Source organism: Phoca vitulina, unplaced genomic scaffold (assembly GCF_004348235.1).
Source record: "Phoca vitulina isolate PV1807 unplaced genomic scaffold, GSC_HSeal_1.0 scaffold12, whole genome shotgun sequence".
NCBI lineage: Eukaryota > Metazoa > Chordata > Mammalia > Carnivora > Phocidae > Phoca > Phoca vitulina.
Genome location: NW_022589715.1, coordinates 45,875,849 through 45,898,849, shown reverse-complemented (window position 1 = coordinate 45,898,849; position 23,001 = coordinate 45,875,849). Strand labels below are relative to the sequence as shown.

The 23,001-nt window shown below is 37.3% G+C and overlaps 1 protein-coding gene across 3 annotated transcripts in view; it reads left to right on the top strand.

The window, feature by feature from the left end:
* Positions 1-23,001, top strand: part of MSH2 (mutS homolog 2) — a 222,312-nt gene that overhangs the window by 52,602 nt on the left and 146,709 nt on the right. For all 3 annotated transcript variants that reach the window (XM_032411027.1, XM_032411025.1, XM_032411028.1), the window contains exons 9-15: positions 9,489-9,612; positions 11,268-11,418; positions 14,802-14,899; positions 17,415-17,660; positions 18,714-18,918; positions 20,268-20,515; positions 22,728-22,903. In XM_032411027.1, the coding sequence (XP_032266918.1) occupies positions 9,489-9,612; positions 11,268-11,418; positions 14,802-14,899; positions 17,415-17,660; positions 18,714-18,918; positions 20,268-20,515; positions 22,728-22,903 (1,248 nt within the window). The remainder of the gene's footprint in view (positions 1-9,488; positions 9,613-11,267; positions 11,419-14,801; positions 14,900-17,414; positions 17,661-18,713; positions 18,919-20,267; positions 20,516-22,727; positions 22,904-23,001) is intronic.

Below are 23,001 nucleotides of genomic sequence, written 5' to 3'. Positions count from 1 at the left end.
CCATTCTTCCCTCTTCAGATGAACAGTGTTGGCAACCTGGTTGGCTTCCTCCAGCTCCATTATACTCTTTCCTTATTGTGGGTTAAGATTTTTTACTTTGATCTGAAATACTTGACACATATCTGTTAAACTAGACTATACTGTGACTTTGAAATAGTGTTAATTCTCGAATAATGCTATGGGATTAGAGTGTTGTAAGATTTTGTGTCTGGGAAGAGTGGATTTTAGGAAGGCAAGCAGTGCAATTATATGGATATAGGCTGGAAAAGAAGAGGTCATTTGTCCTAATTTCATTGCTGTCACTTAAGATTATAACAAACCTTGATTTCTTAATCTGAAAGTAGAACATTAAGTAGTTAACTTTGTAGGGGAGAAAAAACTTTTTTTCCTGTTCTCTTCTGTTCATTGTTTGGAGGTCTGCTAATTAAACTGATAAACAGATTAGCAAGAGAACAGATTTTTGAGTTCACAGAAAAGTGTGAGTCAAGAAGGCTGTTAGAATTTGGGGCTTATATACTGTTGGTTGGGGAATAGAGAGGGAAAAGGGGCACTTAGGGGAAGACAAATGACTTTTAGGAGTGATTTATGAGCCCTTTGGAGAATAGATGGAAGATATAATTTTGACTTCCTTGGTTGTGAAACTTCTGGGAGGGGATTTACAACAACAGTTCTTTTGGGAAGCTCTGCTTTTAGGGAGATAAGAGGGTTCAGAAACAAAGTCTATTCTCGGATGCTTTCATCTTGGAATAATTTTTATGCCACTATGGCATATTCTGGACCCCTCATCAACATTAAGTACTGTGTCAATAAGATAAGAGTTGTGGATTTCCTTTTTTTTTCCCCCTCTGAGTAGACTGTTTGAGGTTAAACTCAGTATCAGTCAGGACTCTTTATTTTGCACATAATTTAAACCTCAGTACACCCTGGTTTATGAAATTAGAAGTCTAGAAATAGGGTAGGCTTTAATGTAGAGTTGCTTGATTCAGCAGCTCAATGATACCATCCAAAGGACCTAATTTCTTGAACTCTTCTATCTTTGTGATTTGAATTTCAGCTAAATGCAGGTTCCTCTTTGGTCCTAGGTTGGCTGCCTACCAGTAGCAATTCATGCAACGTTCCAAGGAAGAGTCCTGCAAGTTGCCTTGTTGGGACCATTTAAGCAGTGATTGTGGCCAGGGATATAGAATGTGATGATGGGCCTAAGATAACTAGGGGTGGGTTATCCCTCTGTTGGAGATACAGAAAATGAGAGAGCACTACTGGGAAGGGGGAAGAAGGGGAATGACTGTGGTATAGACAACCAGTCATGTCTACTAAGATACAGTCCTGTAACTAAAGGCTTTCATGTTTTATAGTGTGATGCTGTCTTTTAAATAAATATGATTCCTAGTTAAAACCTGCTCTAGATTCTCTAGGGAATCAGCTTAATATAATATCTTCTTTATTCCGTTATAAACCTTTAAACTTATCTTGGGTTATAAAGTGAATTCAACCCTTCACTGTCATTGTAGATATTTGTAATGAATTTATGCATTTAAATTACATGACTCAGAACTACTTTGAACAAACCTCAGAGGATAGCAATCATTTCATGTATGATTTCTGAAAGCTTTACTCATGTTTTCCAGCTGTGCACTTAAGGAGCTTAAGTGGTGAAGGGAGCAGTCATTTACATGCATGGTTGGGTTAATTTGTCTTTTTTCCTAGGCTTAGCTTTGTATCTAATGCTTCAGGTGTTTGTGTGTCTGCTTTCCATAAATTTTATGGAAAGATTTTCTATTTCTGAAATAAATAGAAACGTAGATTTATATTGCCCCCAGGACAAGGTTCAAAAAGGCAATGAGTTTGCACCAAAAAATATGTCAGTTAGATTGTGTGATTTAGTGAGATATATTAAATTTTAAAATCTTTCTATACTGTGAGCATTTTATCTTTTAATATTAGTTTTCACATACACTTATTGACATTTCCTCTATTATTGGAAAAGTAGTAATGTTAGATAAATCTTTACTGACAATACTGGGACAGAAAAAATTGAAATAGTTTTTAAAAAGCCACAGTTGCATGATCCTAATACAACTATATCATTGTGTGAGTATGTATATGTAAGCTGTAAAGATACTATAGTATATAAATGCTTCAATATTTTTGTTCTTGGAAATGAAAAAAAAATCAAAAAAGGAAGTATTCATATTCTCTCACCTAGAGTTATCTCTAAATACATGTTGATATTTTTGCTTATAGTTGTCCTTGTTTTCTATTTTTTATTTTTATTTTTTGATTGAAGTATAGTTGACACACTATGTTAACATTAGTTTCAGGTGTACAACATGGACAACTCAACGTGTAATGCTGTGCTCACCATACAACGCTACTACAGTGCCATTTACTATGTTCCCTAAGCTGTACCTTTCATCCCTGAGACTTACTCATTTCATAACTGAAAGCCTGTACCTCCCACTCCCCTCAGCTGGTTTTGTTTGTTGGTGGACCTTCAGGTTGTTTCTGACTCTCTGGCTATTATGATTAAGGCTTTTGTGAGCAGTGATATACAAGTATTTGAGTACCTGGCCACAATCACATTCCTTACTTAAGGAATAGAATTGCTGGGTCATATGGTAATGTTATGTTTAACTTTTTGAGGAATCACTAAATTGTTTTTCAAAGTGTCTGCACCATTTAATATTCCCACCAGCAATATAGGAGGATTCCATTTCTTCACATTGTTGCTAATAATTACCTCTTTTTTAAGATTTATTTATTTTAGAGCGAGAGAGTGAGAGAGCGGGCGCTTGTGGGGAGTGGCAGTCAGAGGGAGAGGGAGAGAAATACTCAGGCAGACTCCCTGCTGAGCGCAGAACCCGACGAAGGGCTCAGTCCTAGGACCCAGAGATCATGACCTGAGCCAAAATCAAGAGTCGACTGCTTACATGATCCCAGGGTCCTGGGATCGAGTCCCACATCGGGCTCCCTGCTCCGTGGGAAGCCTGCTTCTCCCTCTCCCACTCCCTCTGCTTGTATTCCTCCTCTCACTGTGTCTCTGTCAAATAAATAAATAAAATCTTTAAAAAAAAAAAAAAAAGAGTCGACTGCTTAACCAACTGATGAGCCATCCAGGTGCCCCTATTCTTTGTTTTTTGGGTATTTATCTTAATAGCCAATCTAGTGGATGTGAAGTGGTATTTCATTATGGTTTTGATTTGCATTACCCTGGTGGTTAATGATGTTGGCCATGTTTTCATATGTTCGGTGGCCGTTTATTTGTATATCTTTGGAGAAATTTCTACTCAGATCCTTTGCTCATTTTAAAATTGGAGTGTCTTTTTGTTGTTGTTATAAGAGTTCTATATATTTTCTGGATACTAGACCCTTGTTCTAAGAAATACATACTTCTCTTTGAGTTTTCCACTTGCCTCAAGTTGTTCATAGTGATGCTTATTATTTTTTAAAAACACTGCTGTATTTGCAGATATATTCCCTGCTTATTTTTAATATAATTTGTACCTCCCCCAACATTTCTTCCTTTCCATAGTTTGTCTGGGTTTTTTTAGAGAATCAGTTTGTGACTTTTTCAATCCTGTTTTGTGTCTTTGCTTTTTATTTCATTAATTTCAGTTCTTAACGTATATTTTTCCACCTATTTTTTTTTTACCTCTTTAGTTGAGTGCTCACTATTTTTCCAGCCTTTTCTTTTTCAGTAAGCATTTAAGATTGCACTTTTCTTTATATGTGTTGCTTTAGCTGAATGTATCCTATAAGTTTTTAAAGGTACAGTCTCTTACTCAGTTTTCAGAATTTTATTCCTGTTTCATTTCTAAGCTTGGTATGTGTCAGTTTCATAAAAGTTCTCAGTGTAGTTGAGGATCATGTGTGCTCCCTAATTTTGGTTGCAGTTTTCTCTATGTCCATTAGATTAGATAAAGCTTTAGTTTTGTTCACGTTGTCTGTACGCTTGCTAATTTTTGATCTGAGTTATTGAGAGAAGTGTGGATTTCTTTATATAGTTCAGTCCATTATTGATTTGTTTTCAATACACAGCTGTACTTTTTTTTTTTTTTTTTTAAGATTTTATTTATTTATTTGAGAGAGAGAGAGCACAAGAGGGGGGAGCGGGAGAGGGAGAAGCAGACTCTCTGCTGAGCAGGGAGCCCAATGTGGGACTCAATCCCGGGACTCCAGGATCATGACCTGAGCCGAAGGCAGTCGCTTAACCAACTGAGCCACCCAGGTGCCCTCAGCTGTACTTTTCTTTGTGGTGAACTGAACCTTCATCATTCTTTAGGGACAGTATCCTTAGTAATGCTTTTTGCCTTAGATTTTTTTTTTTTGTCTGATAGTAAGCGGGCTATGCCAGAGCCCTTCTTTTTAGTTTTTTACATGATGTATATTTTTCCATCCTTTGTGAGTCAACGAAGTTTATAGCTGGATTTTATTTATTTTAAATTTCTTTTTTAAGTGGTAATTTGCATTTATTTCTACCATACTACTTTGTGATTCCTAGTCTTCCTGGTTCCCCTTACTCATTCTGTCTTTCTTTCTTATATATTGATTGGGTTTTTAAAATTCCATTTTGCCTTTCCTATCACACCCGCACTGATTTGGAAGTTATTCACAAATTTTTACAAAATGTATATACATAACTTATCAAAATCAAGTCTGTCAGTATTTTCTCACTTACCCCCAAAATACTAGGGCATTAGGATATCTGAGATCAGAGTACATTTCTTCATTATTGGCAGGTATTTTAGTTCTGTTTCTTTACCCCTTTAGTTTTCCATTCTATACAGTCAGTGTTAAGTTTAGATTTGCCCATATGCTTACCAATTTCTTTGCCATTCATTCCTTCTTCCTGAATATTCTTAAGGAGTTCTTTTATTGGCAGTCTATTTAGTTAGGTTTTGTTTGTTTGAAAAGGTCTATATCACCCTTGTTCTTGAAGGAAATTTTTGTGGGTGTACAATTCCAGATTGATAGTTATTTTTCCCAAGTATCTGTAATATTGTGTTGTGCTGTCCTTTGGCTTGAATTACTGTTGAGAAGTCTTGGTTCCAGATATTGATTCCTTTTACTGCTCTGAGTCCAAAAGTGGATTTCTTTTTTCTATTTGGATTTGCTGTGTTCTCTTAATCAGAGAATTCATGTCTTTTATCAATTCTGGAAAATTATCAGTCATTATCTCTTTAAATGTGTTCCTTCATTCTCTTCTCCTAAAACTGTGATTGGACATATGTTAGACTTTCACATTCTTTTTCTGCCATGTGTCTGTGCTGCTCTCTTTGTGATTACTTCAGATGTTCCAATTCACTGTCTCTTCAGCTCTGATATGTTTAACCAGTCCATAGGGGTTTTTTTTCAATGACTGTATTTTTTATTTATAAAAGTTATTTGGTTCATTTCTAACTCTGCCTAGTCTTTTTTTTTCTTTTTTAAAGTAGCATCTTGTTCTTTGCTCATGTGTTCCATTCTCTATTATTTCAAACATTTTAATATACTTAATATTCCATATTTAAAATTTCTTGGTTTAAATCTACCCCTTGTTTCTGCTGAGTCTTTTTTTTTTTTTTTTTGACTCTTCTTGTTGGTGGCTCCTTTCCTTCTCTGTTATGTATATTTAGATTATGAATTTGCATCTTTCTGGGTTCTGTCCGTGCAAATCATACATCCTCCCCCTGCCCCAGATAAAATTTACTCTTGCCATATATCCACAATGTAAGCCAGGAACACTTTTTTTTTTTTTAAAGATTTTGTTTGTTTATTTAGAGATAGCAAGAGGGTGTGTGGGCGGGAGGAAGGGGCAGAGGGGAGACAGATGAGCATGGAGCCCCACGTGGGGTTTGAGATCGTGACCTGAGCTGAAATCAAGAGTTGGACGCTCAACCCACTGAGCCACCTCAGTGCCCCATAAGCCAAGAACACTTTTAAGTTAATTTCTCAGCCTGGTGTTTTTTTGATTTGTTGGAGCAAAGATTTAGCTCCTAAAAAGGAAGCCCCAAATAAATAAATAATGGTGGCTTAAACAAGAATATGGACTTAATTTTCTGTCAAAGCAGCATGAGCGTAGTAGCACAGGGCTGGTGGGACAGCCCTGCTGTCTCTGGGACCCGCCTCCTCCTTTATTGCTCCAGAGCAGAACCCTTAGGGTATTGCCTTCAAGGTCCAGGTTGGCTTACTACCTTACCTTTATTTCAGCGAGTGGGAGAGGACAAAAGGAGAAGTGGGGGACACATTATGGAAATGGTACACGTCATTTCTGCTCATGTTGTGTTGGCCAGAATTTAGTCCTATCTCCACACCTAGCTGCATGGGAAGCCGGAGCTGGATTCTTTGTTCTTGATAGTTATGTATCCTGTGAAAAGTGGTCAGATCTACTACTGTAGAAGGAAAGGATAATAAAAATGGCAACAATGAGCAGCCTTTTTCCACTGCCAACAAAAATAGACATTTGAAATCCCAACCCCAGTGAAGGCTGGCTTTTTGTCAGGGAGGAAATTCTCTCTTTTCCTTCCCTTTCCTACGGGCTCAGGCTGAGAGAGGTTTTTTGTTTTTTGTTTTTTAAGATTTATTTATTTATTTATTTGAGAGAAAGAGCAGAAGTGCGGGGCAGGGGGAGGGCAGAGGGAGAGGGAGAGAAGCAGACTTCCCGCTGAACGTGGAGCCCCACAGCACGGGGCCCAAACAGGCCCAATGCAGGGCCCCATCCCAGGACCCAGAGATAGTGACCCAAGCCAAAACCAAGAGTCAGATGCTTAACTGACTGAACCATCCAGGTGCCGATAAAGATGGCTATTAAAAATGGTCCTTGTGGCCTGGTTTTATGCTGGCAACCCTCCACTTTGCAGGGGCTCTGACGTCTAGTTTTTTTTTTTTAACTCAACTATACATTTATTTTAATAAATGCTTATAATATTTAGTATTTCTAGGATAGTGGAGTGCTTTTGTTTGTTTTAAGCTCTCTAGTATCTTCCCTATTTAATTTCTCCTTTCTAATTACTTAAATCTATCTTTCATGTAACTTCTCTGATTATAGGAAGTCTTTCTACTATAGTAGTAGTACAGGTAAATTTTTTTTTTTTTTAAGATTTTATTTATTTGAGAGAGAGATCACAAGTGGGGGTGCAGGGAGAGGGAGAAGCAGACTCCCCACTGAGCCCCACTGAGCCCCACATGGCTCTGCCTCTCTTAAGTTCACTGGAAGAGGCAAATCCTTCAGCAATGTCAGCCCACCATTGCAGTATTATTTTCCCTTGGAATTATCCTAAGTCTTGGTTCTTTTTTTCTCGATCATCTTCACTGTCTCTTTGAATCAACTGTATGATATTATTGATGTACCATTGTGCAAATGTGTGATGTTTATCATTTCTGGGTTTTGCTGAAACAGATAAATCTGCAGAGATCTTACTCATCCCTGTGTTGTTTTGCATCTGTTGCATTATTCCTTAGGTTGAATTCCTGGGAGTAGAATTGCTATGTCAAAGAGTATAACAAATATTTCTGAATCTTGTCTCATACTGCCTTTTTTTAAAGGTTATAACAACTTAGATTCTCACCAGAAATGAATGAGTATGCTAATTTCACTGTAGCCTCATCAGTATTTGGTAGTAGGATTTCTTTTCCTTTAAAAAAAAAAATAGCTGTAGAATATCTTAAGGTTACTTAAATATTCATATATTTTATTGAGCTTTAGCATTTTCTTATGGGTTACTTTGCTACTTATTTTCTCATCTGTGAGTTGTATGTTTTTATATTTGCCTATTTAATGACCTTGGTATTTTTCAAATACATGCAAACCAAGTTCCTTTATAAAAAAAAAAGTTAATCTTTCCATTTTTACATTTTGTGTAGCTATTTTTACAAATCTTTTTGTTTTTTTTTAAATTTGGTTTATTCAAAAATTTAAATTTTAGTATAGTGAAATCTCTTGTCAGTTTAAATTGAGAAAGTTATTTGATCAATGTTTTATTCTTTTTTTGGCTAGCTTTTTGTAATTTTAATTCCTTATTCTTGTGGTGTTCACATTTGGTATGTGAAGAAGGTGTGCTCGAATAAGTGGAGAGTAACTGGAAAGAGATTATATTAATCCCATTTATTAAGTTTTAGAAGATCTCCTTGTCTTAGAAAACTGACTCTCCTATATTGTGCTTTTATACATAATTATTTTTAGTAGTTTTTGTTTGTTTTAATAGGCTCCACACCCAATGTGGGGCTTTAATTTATTAATCCCTGATATTAAGAGTCGCATGCTCTGTGAGCCAGTCAGGCTTCCCTCCCCTAATTCTTTTTAATAGTTCTTAGTGTCTGTAAGGATAAGCTGCATTCTTTTTTAAAAGGTATTCTTTCCTAATTTTGTCTAAGTTTTAATTGTTTTGTTTCAAAAAGGGATTCCTATTGGACAGTCTCTTAGGAATGAGTAGATGTTAATTGATTTGGTTTTCTCTTTTCATAGTTTACCTTTTTGCTTACCAGTTGTTGTAAATATTGCAGTAAGCAGTTATTTTTTATAAAAGTCTTAAATAGTTGGGATGCCTGGGTGGCTCAGTCAGTTAAGCGTCTGCCTTCGGCTCGGGTCATGATCCCGGGGTCCTGGGATCGAGCCCTGCATCAGGCTCCTTGCTCAGCGGGGAGCCTGCTTCTCCCTCTCCCTCTGCCTGCTGTTCTGCCTGCTTGTGCGCTCTCTGTCAAATCAGTCAGTCAATCTTTTTTTAAAAAAGTCCTAAATAGTTAAGACTTGGTTTCTAAATATTTTGTGTATACATTTGCCATTGTAAGTGAGATCTGTCTTTCATTATGGTTTCTTGATAAGAATTTAGGGAAACAAAGTATTTAAGAGAGATTTTTTTTTTTTAAGATTTTATTTATTTTAGAACAAGCCAGAGAGCACGAGCAGGGGGAGGGGCAGCCGGAGCGGGGAGAGAGAGAATCCCAAGCCGACTTCACTCTGAGCATGAAGCGTGACGCCAGGCTTGATCCCAGGACCCTGAGATCATGACCTGAGCCAAAATCAGGATTCAGATACTCCCATCGACTGAACCACCCAGGCGCCCCCTTGAAAGATTTTGATCAACTTTCAGTTTGAAGAAATGAAATTCTGTAGCTTTTTTAAAAAAAAATTTTGAGATTCCTAAGATGGATCCTTGGTTTGGGTAAAAACTACACATTCTTTTATAGGCTATGAACATTGAACATTCTTTAGTAATGGTTAGGAAGAACATATTGAACATTGTTTAGGGGGAAGTGTAAATAAAAATACTGAATACTACTAGTGACATAAGCTCTGCATCTTTTTCATCTAAGTAATTTTTGGATGTCTAGAGCTCTAATAAGCTCCTTATAAACAGAATTTTACATCTAAACTCCTTAAATGGCAGAGTAACTTAAAACATAAGTTTAACTCAAAATACAAGTGAAGTTTAAATGAAGGAAAAGAAAATACATTGTTATTTCCATCTTTACCCATCATTTATAAAATTTATTCTTTGTTCTGTCTATAGGTGGAAAACCATGAATTCCTTGTGAAACCTTCATTTGATCCCAATCTGAGTGAATTAAGAGAAATTATGGATGACTTGGAAAAGAAGATGCAGTCAACATTAGTAAGTGCAGCGAGAGATTTAGGTAAGAAGGCCTCATTGGCTGTTTGAATAATTCTTTTGTGTATATGGTATCCCCACTGGTGCCAGAATTACTTGCCTAGAAGACACAGTGGATCATGCCACTTCCTTGTTTAAAGTGCCAGGCCTTTCTTCCACAGAATGAAATTATAAACACTTCCAAGTTGAGGTACAGGATACTTTGTGTTTGGAGCCTCACTCTCTTCCAGATTTGTCTCTTACTACTCTCCAACCCCAGGATGATCCCACAAATCAACCAAGAGGCCTTGCATCATTTCCTTGAAATAGGATCTGTATTAAACATCACCTCCTCTGTAAGCTTCATTCTACTAGGAATAGTTCATTGATTTGGCTTTGGGGTTCCCGAGCACTGCATTAACATCAGCTTTTTTTAAATGTCTGCCTTCCATACTAGATTTTTTTTTTTTTTTTTGAAGGAGAGAGAGAGGGAGAGAACGCATGCGTGAGTGGGGGTAGGGGCAGAGGGAGAAGGAGAGAGAAAATCTTAAGCAGGCTCCTCCTCAGCCAGTGTAGAGCCCAGTGTGGGGCTCGATCTCAGGACTCTGAGATCATGACCTGAGCCGAAATCATGAGTCTGATGCTTAACCAACTGAGCCACCCAGGTGCCCCATACTAGATTAATTCCCCAATTAGTCTCATATTATTCACACTAATTTGTTCTGAATTTATGAACCTTTTTGTTTGAGCATCTTTCATGTGTATTGAATGAATAAATATATCTTAGCGTATTAGAATACCCCTCAAGCAGTAATTCTTATTAAACTTTTAGAGAATCTGATGAAAGTTATGAATCCTCTTCCCAGAAATATGTCCATATCTACATATACAAAACACTTTGCAAATAGTTACAGTGGAGAATCCATATATGGACTAGACCCTAGGTAAAGAATCTTTGCCTTTCTTTACCCTTCTCATTTCATAGCTCTTTCTACGTTCTTTCTATGATCTCTTTCCTCCCCGGTCCAGTGAAGTCTGTCTTTAGTTGTTTGCTGCTACTAATATTTGATAACCATGCTTTAGCTATCAAATTTGTAGATGATCTCTCTCTTCTGATTTATACTCTAAAGATCACATTGATGAATGAGATGATGGGGACACACTTATAAAAACTCAAAAACCTTAGGTAAATAAAATCTAGCTGATCGATCATTGCTTATTTTGTGAAGTTTCCTACACTTAACAGAAACTATGTGTCCTAGTTTTATAGAGTTTTATTGTGAGAGTCCTAAGTTTTTGTTTGGAAGGTGTGTTTGTTCCCCTTAATCCTACTCTGTATTAGATCCAGAGATATGCTTCAGTGAAGTAAGAACCCTGGTGCAGAGCTCCTCAAGGGCAGGGGCTGTAGCGTATCCATCCCTGTGCCTATAGCCCACTGTTGTGCTCTACAGCTTTGGTTGGCTGTACCCAGAGAGCACTTCCATGTCAGAAGCTACCATTAATACGAGAGTTGGAGGATTTTATAGATAGCCTTCATTCATGTAGTTGAGTAAAGTAGAGTTTCAGTATTTCCCAGTTAGATCATCTTAATAATTTCCACTGTGTTGTCTTGTAATAAGAGTTAATTATTTTAAACATTTACATTGAAAGATGGCTGTAGACATCTATGACATACTTTTTCTTTATCTCCATATCATGAAGGTTTGGATCCTGGCAAACAGATTAAACTGGATTCCAGTGCACAGTTTGGTTATTACTTTCGCGTAACATGTAAGGAAGAAAAAGTCCTTCGTAACAATAAAAACTTCAGTACAGTGGACATTCAGAAGAATGGTGTTAAATTTACCAACAGGTTTGTATGCCTACATTATTTTGTTAAGCCTTCAGTAGCTCCATGGAACTATAAATTATTCTCTGATGAGACATGAATGTTCTATGATAAGGAAGTTTTACCTTACTTGTTAATTGATATGAGGTATCAGGTAAGAATGAAGCTTTATTTTCTTATAAGAGCCTCATTGGGTGTTCCAACACCCCTTGTTAAATAACTCCTCTTTTCCTCATTGACTGAAGGGATACTTTGGGTCTGGTTTTTTTTATTGTTATTTATTTATTTGTTTTATAAAGATTTTATTTATTTATTTGAGAGAGAGCACAAGCAGGGGGGTGGGTGTGGAGAGGGAGAAGCAGGCTCCCTGTCGAGCAGGGAGCCTGACACAGGGGCTCGATCCCAGGATCCTGGGATAATGACCTGAGCCAAAGGCAGATGCTTAACAAACTGAGCAATCCAGGTGCCCCCTTTGGGTCTGTTTTTAAGATTGTTCTTTCACGGGGCACCTGGGTGGCTGAGTCGGTTAAGTGTCTGCCTTCGCCTCAGGTCATGATCCCAGGGTCCTGGGATTGAGCCCCGCATTGGGCTCCCTGCTCAGTAGGGAGTCTGCTTCTGCCTCTTCCTCTGCCCCTTCTCCAGCTTGTGCTCGCTCGCTCGCTCTCTCGCACTTCACTCTCTCTCAAATAAATAAATAAATAAAATCTTAAAAAAAAAAAAAAAGATTGTTCTTTCATGGGGTGCCTGGGCAGCTCAGTGGAATTAGTGGCTGGCTCTTGATTTTGGCTCAGGTCATGATCCCAGGGTTGTGAGATTGAGCCCTGAGTCAGGCTCCCTACTCAGCGAGATTCTCGCTCTCTCCCTCTCTTCCCCTCCTCCCTCACTCTCTCAAATAAATAAATATTTATTTATTTATAAATTTTGAAGTTTGTTCTTGGCCACCTGGGTGGCTCAGTTGGTTAAGCGTCTGCCTTCAGCTCAGGTCATGATCTCAGGGTCCTGGGATCGAGTCCCACATTGGGCTCCTTACTCATGGGGACCCTGCTTCTCCCTCTGCCTGCCGTTCCCCCTGCTTGTGCGTGCTCTCTCTCTATCAGATAAATAAATAAATAAAATCTTTAAAAAAATAAAATAAAAAAATAAAAATTGTTTTTACATATCTGTCTCACCATTCTTTTGTCAATATGAGATTGTATTATAGTTAGTTTATATTACGCTTCCATATCAGAGTTTCCCATCATATCTCTGCTTTATAATTATTTTCATGTTTGTTTTTTGTAAGAAAGCTTTGATATCATTTATCAATTTAAAAAATTCTGGTATATCAGTTGGATATATAAATTAGTTAGGGAGATGTCTACTATCTTTAGTGAGGCCACTCACTAGATTGTTGCTTTTTCAAAATCCTGTTTCATGTTGAAAAATATTTTATAAGTTTTTCTTTTCCTTCACTGATGTTAGAAAGTTTCTGAAGCAAATTATTTATAGGTGAAAGAAGAATTATTTTGAAATAATCTTCCGTGATTTGGGGTGGGGGCATATATCTTTTTCCTTCTGTACTATATTAGAATTTATGGCAGGCCTTACACCCACCCCTCCTGAATATTCCCAGTACTTTACAGGTAGTTTTGTGTATGTGATCCCCTTTTATCCATTTATTCAGCAAGTATTTTGAGTGTTTATTATGTGCAGTCATTATTCTGGGTGTTCAGACACCCCAGGAATGAAAACAATCTGTTTGGTTTGTTTCTTGTAACAATTTTGAAATAAATAGGTTTATTTCTTTCATTATTTAGATGAAGAAGCTGAAACTCCCAATTCCCCAGGATTAGACAGCTAACATTAGGTACTCAACAGCTAGCTCTCCTATTGCCCAATTTAATAGTAGTTGTTTTTCCAGCAAACTGTATCTCTGATTCAGGCTATATTCAATAATGGGTTAATTGAGATAGAACTTTTGGGGTATTAAAACCATCTTCAAATTGCCATTGGTTAGTTACAAGTAAAAGAGATTGAGCTGAATGACCACATTTAGTCTAAAAGTTGTGGAAGATTCATTTGTTCATTTTTGTCAACAAATTGAATGCTTGCTGTGTATCTGATTCTTTGATCATACAGTTTTCCTTCTTAAAATCCTCCAGTGTCTGTCATCCAGGAAAATCTATTGTGACTTGCACAGTTTGGTCCTGTCCCCATCCACTTTCATCTCTTGTTTGCTCTCCTTCACATAATGGTCTCACTTTCACAATGTCTTTGCCTCTTGCTTGTCTTCCTTTAATTCTTTCTGTTTGCCTGTTTCCTAGTAGTTTTTGCTGCTGCTGCTTGCCCATGCACTGTGCCTTAGCTGCATGTGTGTGTGATGCAGTCAGCTAATCCATCAAGTTCACAGTTACTGCCTTGGTCGATGTCCTCCTCCATCTAGTGAATGCTTCCCCCTCTTTCTCTTCTCCTCTGTGCCCCCGATCTTGTCTTTTTGTTTTTTATTTCATTCTCTTTCTTTGACATAGGTGAATATTTTTCCTTTACTTTATTCTCATCCTTCTTTTTTTATTTCAACCTATAGTTTTCATTTTTTTCTTTACTCAATAAGATTTGGTTTTCAAAACATTTTCTTACTTTGACAACCTTCAATATCAAAAGACAGCCATACTACAGTAATGAGAGAAAACTGTGTGGTGCGTGTGTGAATTTGAAAAGGGGGGATGGGGATGCCTGGGTGGCTCAGTCGGTTAAGCGTCTGCCTTTGGCTTGGGTCATGATCCCAGGGTCCTGGGATCGAGTCCCGCATCGGGCTCCCTGCTCATCGAGGAGCCTGCTTCTCCCTCTGCCTGCCACTCCCCCTGCTTGTGTTCCCTCTCTCGCTGTGTCTCTCTGTCAAATAAATAAAATCTGAAAAAAAGTGGGGGGGAGATGGCCTCTATCTGAAATGAGGATGAAGACTTAATTCCATTTAAATATTTTAGAAAAGGTCACAGATCAGAATTTTACTCAGGGGAATAAATGTTATAGCAAGATTTGTGCCAGTGGGCTCTTCCAAACAGTGTAAATGTTAAATACACTGAATTCCATCCACATCTGTCCCTGATGAGTTGCCCATTTTCTACTCACATTTTCATTTTAATTATTGTTTTGGTGCTTTATAGTACACATTACTGTAGTAGATGTTTTGATTTTTTTTTTTTTTTTTAAAGATTTTATTTATTTATTTGAGAGAGAGAGAATGAGAGCACGAGCGGGGAGAGGGTCAGAGGGAGAAGCAGACCCCCCGCTGAGCAGGGAGCCCGATGTGGGACTCGATCCCGGGACTCCAGGATCATGACCTGAGCTGAAGGCAGTCGCTTAACCAACTGAGCCACCCAGGCGCCCTGTTTTGATATTTTTAATAATGTCATTATTTTGACTTGCAGTAAACTGACTTCTCTCAATGAAGAGTATACCAAAAATAAAACCGAGTATGAGGAAGCCCAGGATGCCATTGTTAAAGAAATTGTCAATATTTCTTCAGGTAAATGTAATAGAACCAATACATAAAATGTTCTGAATATAACCTGGTTTTTAGTAATAGAAAAAATATCAGGATGTTTCAAGAGTGGTTTTTTAAAAAGCTGTTACATACTGTGACTGTTATGTTAGGCTACCTATTAAATAATGCATGCTGTGTTGTGGTGGGAAAAGTAACTGGAAATAACTTATAAATAGAAAGAGAAGCTAGTGCAGGCTAAGGAATGGGAATACCCTGAAAAACACACTGCAGAAAAGCACAAAATTTATTGTAGTTGTAACAAGGAACAGAAACACCAAGGACTAAAGGCACTAATAATCTTAGATTATCTATGGGCCCATGCTCTAAGTTTTGGAAATAAATATCACTGAAAAACAAATAGAAAATTACACATGAAACAAGCCTTTCCAAGTTCTATGTGCCATTTTGTAGATTTTCAGAGTTCTTCTGGAGGGCACTGTTTGAGAAAATTGCATGGCTTGACACTATGGTATTGCCCTTGGCACAGAATGAAGCACAAGGTGAGGCTGATGTGTTAAACTGGAAGGTTTTGCCTGTCATCACGTGTGTATTGAGTATAACCGTTATTGTGCCTTTCAAAAATATACCAAAGAACTACTTCAACCAAGGGATCAAAGTTGGCATCCTCAGTAATGGGACAAATGACATATATATGCTTCCAGATGTGATGTAGAAGGAGGAGCACAGTATTGCCCATGTGGTATTCTTGACAAAAATGTTTAACCTGATTGTTAACAAGAAGGGAAAACGGAGATAAATTTAGATTGTGGGACTTTTTTTTAAGGCTTGTACTCTTTAAAAATGTCTGTGTCATGGTAGCAAAAAAGGAATGGCCAGGATCTGTTCTAGATTATAGGAGACTTAAGGAGACACGACAAGCAAATCAGTAGGTGGTCCTTGAATGGATCCAGGACCAGGAGTTGGGGATGGGAAAGAGCTATCAAGGACACTCAGGACAAATTGGTGAAGTTTAATAAGAGAGAACATGGTACTGGTGTCATATTTCTTGAGTTTGTATTGTGAGTAAGTAGGAGGATGTCCTCGTTTCCAGGATATTCATGCTGAATTATTGAGTGGTAAAAGCTCATTTAATATGTACTTGTGTAATTCTATAAATTATTTTACTATTATGAATTTTATAGTAAATCAAAATAAACATAAACATAAAGGTTTTTTTTTAATTTTGTTTATTTGAAAGAGAGCACAAGTGGGGTGGGGAGAGGGAGAGGGAGAAGCAGACTCCCCGCCAAGTAGGGAGCGCGATGCGGGGCTCAGTCCCAGGACCCTGAGATCATGACCCAAGCCAAAGGCAGACACTTAACTGACTGAGCCACCCTGGTGCCCCTAGAGTTACCTTGAATTTAAATGAAACCTTTTCTTGGTCTAATATACACATTATCTGTATTTAAAAATGTAATGGGTTATCTTTATGGTTCTTTATCTTGCTATTAAATGAGACTAGGTGATGCTGTTAAGAGCTAGGCGATGTGAGATACCTTAAGAGGCTTCAGTTTTCCTTTTTTAAAGTAGTTACAATAAGTACTCCATTAATGTTTAAGTAATTCTTGCAGGTTCTTGTTCCTACATGATAGGGTAGTGTGAACCATTCCTTTCCTTTTTTTTTTTTTTTTTTTTAAAACAATACCTGTTATGTAAGACAGGAATAAATTTAAAAGTGATGAGACAGTAACAGAATTATTTGTATTCAGCCATTCATAAGTTAATTTTTATTTTTAAAATATTTTATCACTTTTATGGGGAACAAGGGAGTCAAAGATGAATCCTATTTCCTGCCATTTCATTAATTCTCATGAATGTCCTTTGAAGCTTTTGACACATTGATGCCCGTGTGATAGTTCTACATAATGTATGGGATGTTTTACCAACCCCTCCTCGCTATTAAAATTTCAGAATCTGTTCTATAAATTTTGACCATTTTTATTGTTGAAACACGAATTGCCTGCCACCTGTCAGGGATTTTTTAGTGTACATAATAGCTTTTAGTTTTAATGTTCTAGAAGAGTAGAATCTCATTGAAAGTATTTTAAGTGACAATTATGGATCTAAATTTTGCTAAAATTCAACTGCATGTGGTACTGATGGGGAAGAAAAGCTCAAGTAAAACTCATATGGTCAGGTTTATACAGGCACAGGCCTTGATGGTCACAATTTTATATCTTACAACCTGGTGTTTGCATGTATCATGATAAGCAGCTGTGTGTTTTCTGTTTTAATGGATTTTGGTAAGGGAGGGCATCACACTCTATTTTTGAAGTCTGTTCATAGTAGGGGAAGATGTAGTAATACGTTTTAACCTTGGAGGTTTTAGGTGTTCCTTTGAAGTTTAGTTATGGCAAACTTCTGTTAATTTTTTAAGTATATAAATTAGAAAATGGATTTTAAATTCCTAAATAGGGAAGTTAAATTTATTCCTCTAACTGCTTATATGTATTTTCTTTATTCAGTATTTCTGTGCACATTTTCTATTTTTATACAGGCTATGTAGAACCAATGCAGACACTCAATGATGTGTTAGCTCAGCTAGATGCTGTTGTCAGCTTTGCACATGTGTCAAATGGAGCACCTGTTCCATATGTACGACCGGTCATTTTGGAGAAAGGACAAGGAAAAATTACATTGAAAGCATCCAGACATGCTTGTGTTGAAGTTCAAGATGAAGTTGCATTTATTCCTAATGATGTTCACTTTGAAAAAGATAAACAGATGTTCCACATCATTACTGGTAATATATAAATAAATAAAACAAAAAAAACCCCACCTAATTTATGGGCTTTTTTGGGGGGGTAATGTTTCCCCTTTTTTATGTTGGAGTGGAATATTTAAAACTGATGAAGAAAATCCTAGTTCTTGACGTTAGAAAAGGAACATGTTATTCATCCTAGTTAGTAATATGTTCACATTTGGGTTAGAGGGAAGATTTGGAAGGAAGGGGAGGCCTTAGGAGCGAAAGTCATCTTTATATGAAACTTCTGTTCCAGGGGTTTAGTGCATTTAAAAATGAACATGCCTTCAAAGCCAGACCTTTTTGATAGTGCGTCATTGAAGGTCAAGCAGAACTGACTGCTGGAATGACCTCAGCCTAGGGTAGCAATTCTTTTAAAGACATGGGACTGTATTCGTGTGAAATATGAAAAAAAGTTTGCTTATAGACTAATGCAGCCTGTCTCTCAAGCTGAAGTATTTTTAGATCTTAACCAACCAGATTCTAGAGAACAAAAGTGGAGGGGGTAGTCTTTGACCAGATATATTTGGGAAACAGTCAGAGATAATATTCTAGTTCCCCAAATGGATTTTCAAGTTGTTGATATGATCTAACCCAGACAAATAAATTATACTTTAGCGAAAAATAGGGTTGTGTCTTAGGGCTTTAGTGTGGAATTTAAGTGATTTGAAGGATTAGACCATACTGACCCATTCACTAATAGCCTCGTTTATTAATGAATTACTGTGTTTAGTTAATCAATTAGATGTGTACTACTTTTCTGGATGACATAAAATTATCGTGCAGGCAGTTGTATGAGCTGTGGGAAAATCTATGGTTCTTCTAGGCAAATTACAGGTAAGGTATATTTTTTATGGTCCTGTCGATGAAAGGTGCAGTGTAGGTTTGTCTGAAGGGAGAATAGCATTACTCTGGCAGTTGATGGTTCTGCTGCTTATATGCCGTATCTGTACGACCAGGTGATTAGTCACAAGAATGCGATTTAGGGCTAGCAATTTATTAGTGGCAGAAATAAATTAATAATCTTGTTTTTTGATGTAATTTATTTTAAAGGCCCCAATATGGGAGGTAAATCCACATATATTCGCCAAACTGGGGTGATCGTTCTCATGGCCCAGATTGGGTGTTTTGTGCCGTGTGAGTCAGCAGAAGTGTCCATTGTGGACTGCATCCTGGCCCGTGTAGGGGCTGGCGACAGTCAGTTGAAAGGAGTCTCCACATTCATGGCTGAAATGCTAGAAACTGCTTCTATTCTCAGGTGAGTGATTTTCCCAGTCCTCTCAAAATGGAAATGAATGTCCCTGTCCTGTTAGAAGTACATTTGCAGATTCATCGATAAAACATCGGAGAACCTTTATCTAGTTTAATAGTTTTCTTGTGAACTTTATGCACTTCATATTATCTTAAAAGGGTAATTGTTAATAGTTGAGGAAAGCTTTGATTTTTAAATTTGTCTTAAGATTTTTGGTAGTTGTTCGCCTTATAACCCCCACCACTGCCATGCTTTTGCTTGAACTGTTCACAGTACCTGGAATGTTTACCCATGTCCTTTCCAATCTTTAAAGGCCTTAGTGACAGAAATTCTACTTCTCTGATGACTTTCCTTGTCACATAAGCCTCACGTCGTGGGTATTTCTTCTCTGAACTCTTTGACATGCCTGTAATTACTCGGTTTTTTGTTTTAGGGGTTACTGAAATCTTTTGTTTTTATTTCATTTTTTTAGACACTTCTTTAAAGGTAGAGAAGCTATGCCTTCCGTTTCTTGTGTCTTCTAAAGCACATCACATGTAGTAGATGCCTAGTAAATTACTATTCATTGTGGGGAATTATAGAAGCAGTACAAATGTTTGGTATAATAATTGGTCAACAAGCTAATATTCATAACTTAAAAATTAAAGAAATAAGCAAAAGATGTCAGTGGCAATTCACAGAAAACAAATGACCGGTAAGCACATGAAGAACTGTTGCATTCTTGGGGCGCCTGGGGGGCTCAGTCAGATAAACGTGCAACTCTTGATCTCAGCTCATGTCTTTTTTTTTTTTTTAATGTTATGTTAATTTAGCTCATGTCTTGATCTGAGGGTCGTGAGTTCAAGCCCCACATTGGGCTCCATGCTGGGTGTGGAGCCTACTTTAAAAAAAAAAAAAGTACTGTTGCATTCTCTAATTGAGAAAAAAAAAAATCCTCTCCTTACATTTGGTTAAAGAAGAGAAAAGGAAGAATGCTAATATCTGATTGGTAGGGCTATGGCCATCGTGCACCAGCTGCGTGTCCATAACATGACACCCTTGTGCCATCTTCATGCGGTATTTTCTAAAATCTGGGCTGGTTTGATTGGCAAGAAATGAATGATAGCTGATTCAGAAATTCTTCAATTACTAGTGAGATTGGTAATTTAAAAAATATTTATTCACTATTTGTTTCCTTTTCCATCAGTTGTTTATGACCATGCCCATTTTCTTTTTTTAATTGACTATTGAATTTTTTATATATTAAGATGATCTGTTATGTTTGTGGCACATCTTTCCCAATGTATTGCCTTAGTTTAGTTTTTTTTTGCATTATCACATATCATGGGTGATTTTCATGTAATTATGTGTTTCAGGTCTGCAACCAAAGATTCTTTAATAATCATAGATGAATTGGGGAGAGGAACCTCTACCTATGATGGATTTGGATTAGCGTGGGCTATATCAGAGTACATCGCAACAAAGATTGGTGCTTTTTGCATGTTTGCAACACATTTTCATGAACTTACTGCCTTGGCCAATCAGATACCAACTGTTAATAATCTACATGTCACAGCACTAACTACTGAAGAGACCTTAACTATGCTTTATCAGGTGAAGAAAGGTGAGTGTATACCACTGGTGTACTGTAAACTCAGGTGTGGCAGTGGGAAACTTCTACCCATGACATCATCAGTCATTGCCTGATTCTGAGTATGAATTATTGATGTTTGTACAGAACACATTTACTCTTAGTTCATAATCTGGCTACAAGGACAGGGTACATTATATTTCTGTGTCTCATAATAGGACCACTCATTATAAGACAGTTGCAGAAAGAATAACTCCTGCTCTTCAACATTACCACAGAGGGTTTTGTACTGCCTCCCATGGCCGCCTGATTTCTCGTCAAAAGTATCTACTAGATAGTAGCAATAATAACCTTTGAAGTTCCAGGGCTCTTATGCTGCTTAAGGAACCATTTATTATAATTATCTCGTTGTATTTATAAGGGTGTGTTACATAAACAGGCTCATTTAAAGGTAGGGTTTCCACAAATCCTGAAATTGTTAGTAGTTCTCACATAGGGAATGACTTGTTGGCATTTCATCCTTTTCGGAAAAGTTTGTCATTTGTGGGTCTGACAGCTAATGAGATTTACCAAATTGGTGAGATTAACATGCTGTAAAGTTTTTGCTGCCTAGACATTTCACCAGTCATTGGAATAACTTTTTCAGATAGCTTTCTGATTTACCAAGAACATTTTCTTGCAATCAGTTGGTTACACATAAGTACAATATTATTTTTGGTTCTTTTATCCTTTGTTGCTTATGCTTCAGTGGGAATCCTTTTGACTTACTCTGTTTATTATTATTATTGATATAAAATACAGATACTTTTAGTTGGACCTGGCATTTAGCACGAAGTTGAAGTTTTGCTTTTTGTTTTGTGTTTTGTATGATAAATGGGTTCAGAATTTAATTATTAGAGAGAGTGTGAGCATGCGAGGGGGCGGGGAGGGGCAGAGGGAGAGAATCATCCCCGCTGAGCATGGGGACTGCTGTGAGGCTCGATTTCACGACCCCCACAAAATCGTGCCTGAGCTGAAACCGAGTCAGACGCTTAACCGACTGAGCCACCTAGGTGCCCCAAGAAGTGGGTTCAGAATTTAATTTTTAATTTTTTTTTTAAGATTCTCTTTATTTATTTGACACAGAGGAAGTGAGAGAGAGAGCACGAGTAGGGGGCAGAGGGAGAGGGAGAAGCAGACTCCTCACTGAGCAGGGAGCCCAACAAGGGGCTTGATCCCAGGACCCTGGGATTATGACCTGAGTCAAAGGCAGACGCTTAACCAAATGGGCCACCCAGGCTCCCCTGGGTTCAGAATTTTAAAAGACTAGATGACCTGAGAGAAGATAGGAATAAATCCATCCGTCGCTGTGGATGTTTATCAACATTTGCTTCTATTTTATTTTTGTTTGTTTCTCTTAGTTGTGTGGAGTATCCAGCCCAGAGTGCATGGGATATATAACTAGGCCAAAAAAATTTTTATAGTTGATACATAGTTGAGGCAAAAAATGGAAGCTCCATGATAACTCTGTGAGCATCATTTGTATTAAATGTCTGGAAGGAATGTTGTAAGTCCATTTATTTTCTGCAAATGGGGATGAAGATAAGCTACCTAGTCTATAAAATTTACTGGCAACGTGAGTCTAAAATTCCATTGTCATGTGTTTGCAGTAGTTTAGAATCAGAATAAGATTATGTAAGACTGGTAAGTAACTTTTCTAAGACCAGTATTGTAAATATTTGTATTTATCCAGCCAATTTCCTGAAGTCACTATCTCCAGAAAATGACATAGGCAGATCTAGAGGATGGACTGTTCAGTAACAAGCCATATATTTTGAATAAAATGCTCTTAATTAGTGACACACATTTATCTTGGTTTTTTTTTTTTTCTTCGTACTTTATTTAATTCTTCCCTTATGAAATGAGAAAACCTCAGAGGGATAATTGAGTTGATTAATTTTTCTTCAGATTCTGATATTTGTCCAGACCTCTGAGGATTCGCTATCAAGCTTTTTTGGGGGGTATTTTTATTTTTCCTACTACATTTGTCAAGGATAAAACAAAACACTGTGTGCCAAGTCATAATTACTTTCCACTGAAAGCTTAATTAAAATTCCTTCGTCTAAGTTACTGTGAAACATTTGGCCTAATGTATTTGAAATACAAAATTAAGTTTCCAAATGACAAGGTGAGATGGGTAAGTTCTATTTACATCAGTTGCTGTCTCTTTCTGCCCTACTCCTCACAACCCCCAAATTTCTTCTAGGTGTCTGTGATCAGAGTTTTGGGATTCACGTTGCAGAGCTTGCAAATTTCCCTAGGCATGTCATAGAGTGTGCTAGACAGAAAGCTCTGGAACTAGAGGAGTTTCAGAATATCAGAGAATCAGAAGGATATGATGACATGGAACCAGCAGCAAAGAGGTGCTATCTGGAAAGAGAGGTTTGTCGCATTGTGTTTGTAATTATTTAATCCTGTGTTGTTAGATCTGTCAGGTCCCGTGTGATTCTAATACTTAATCATTCATTGTTGCCTTTCAC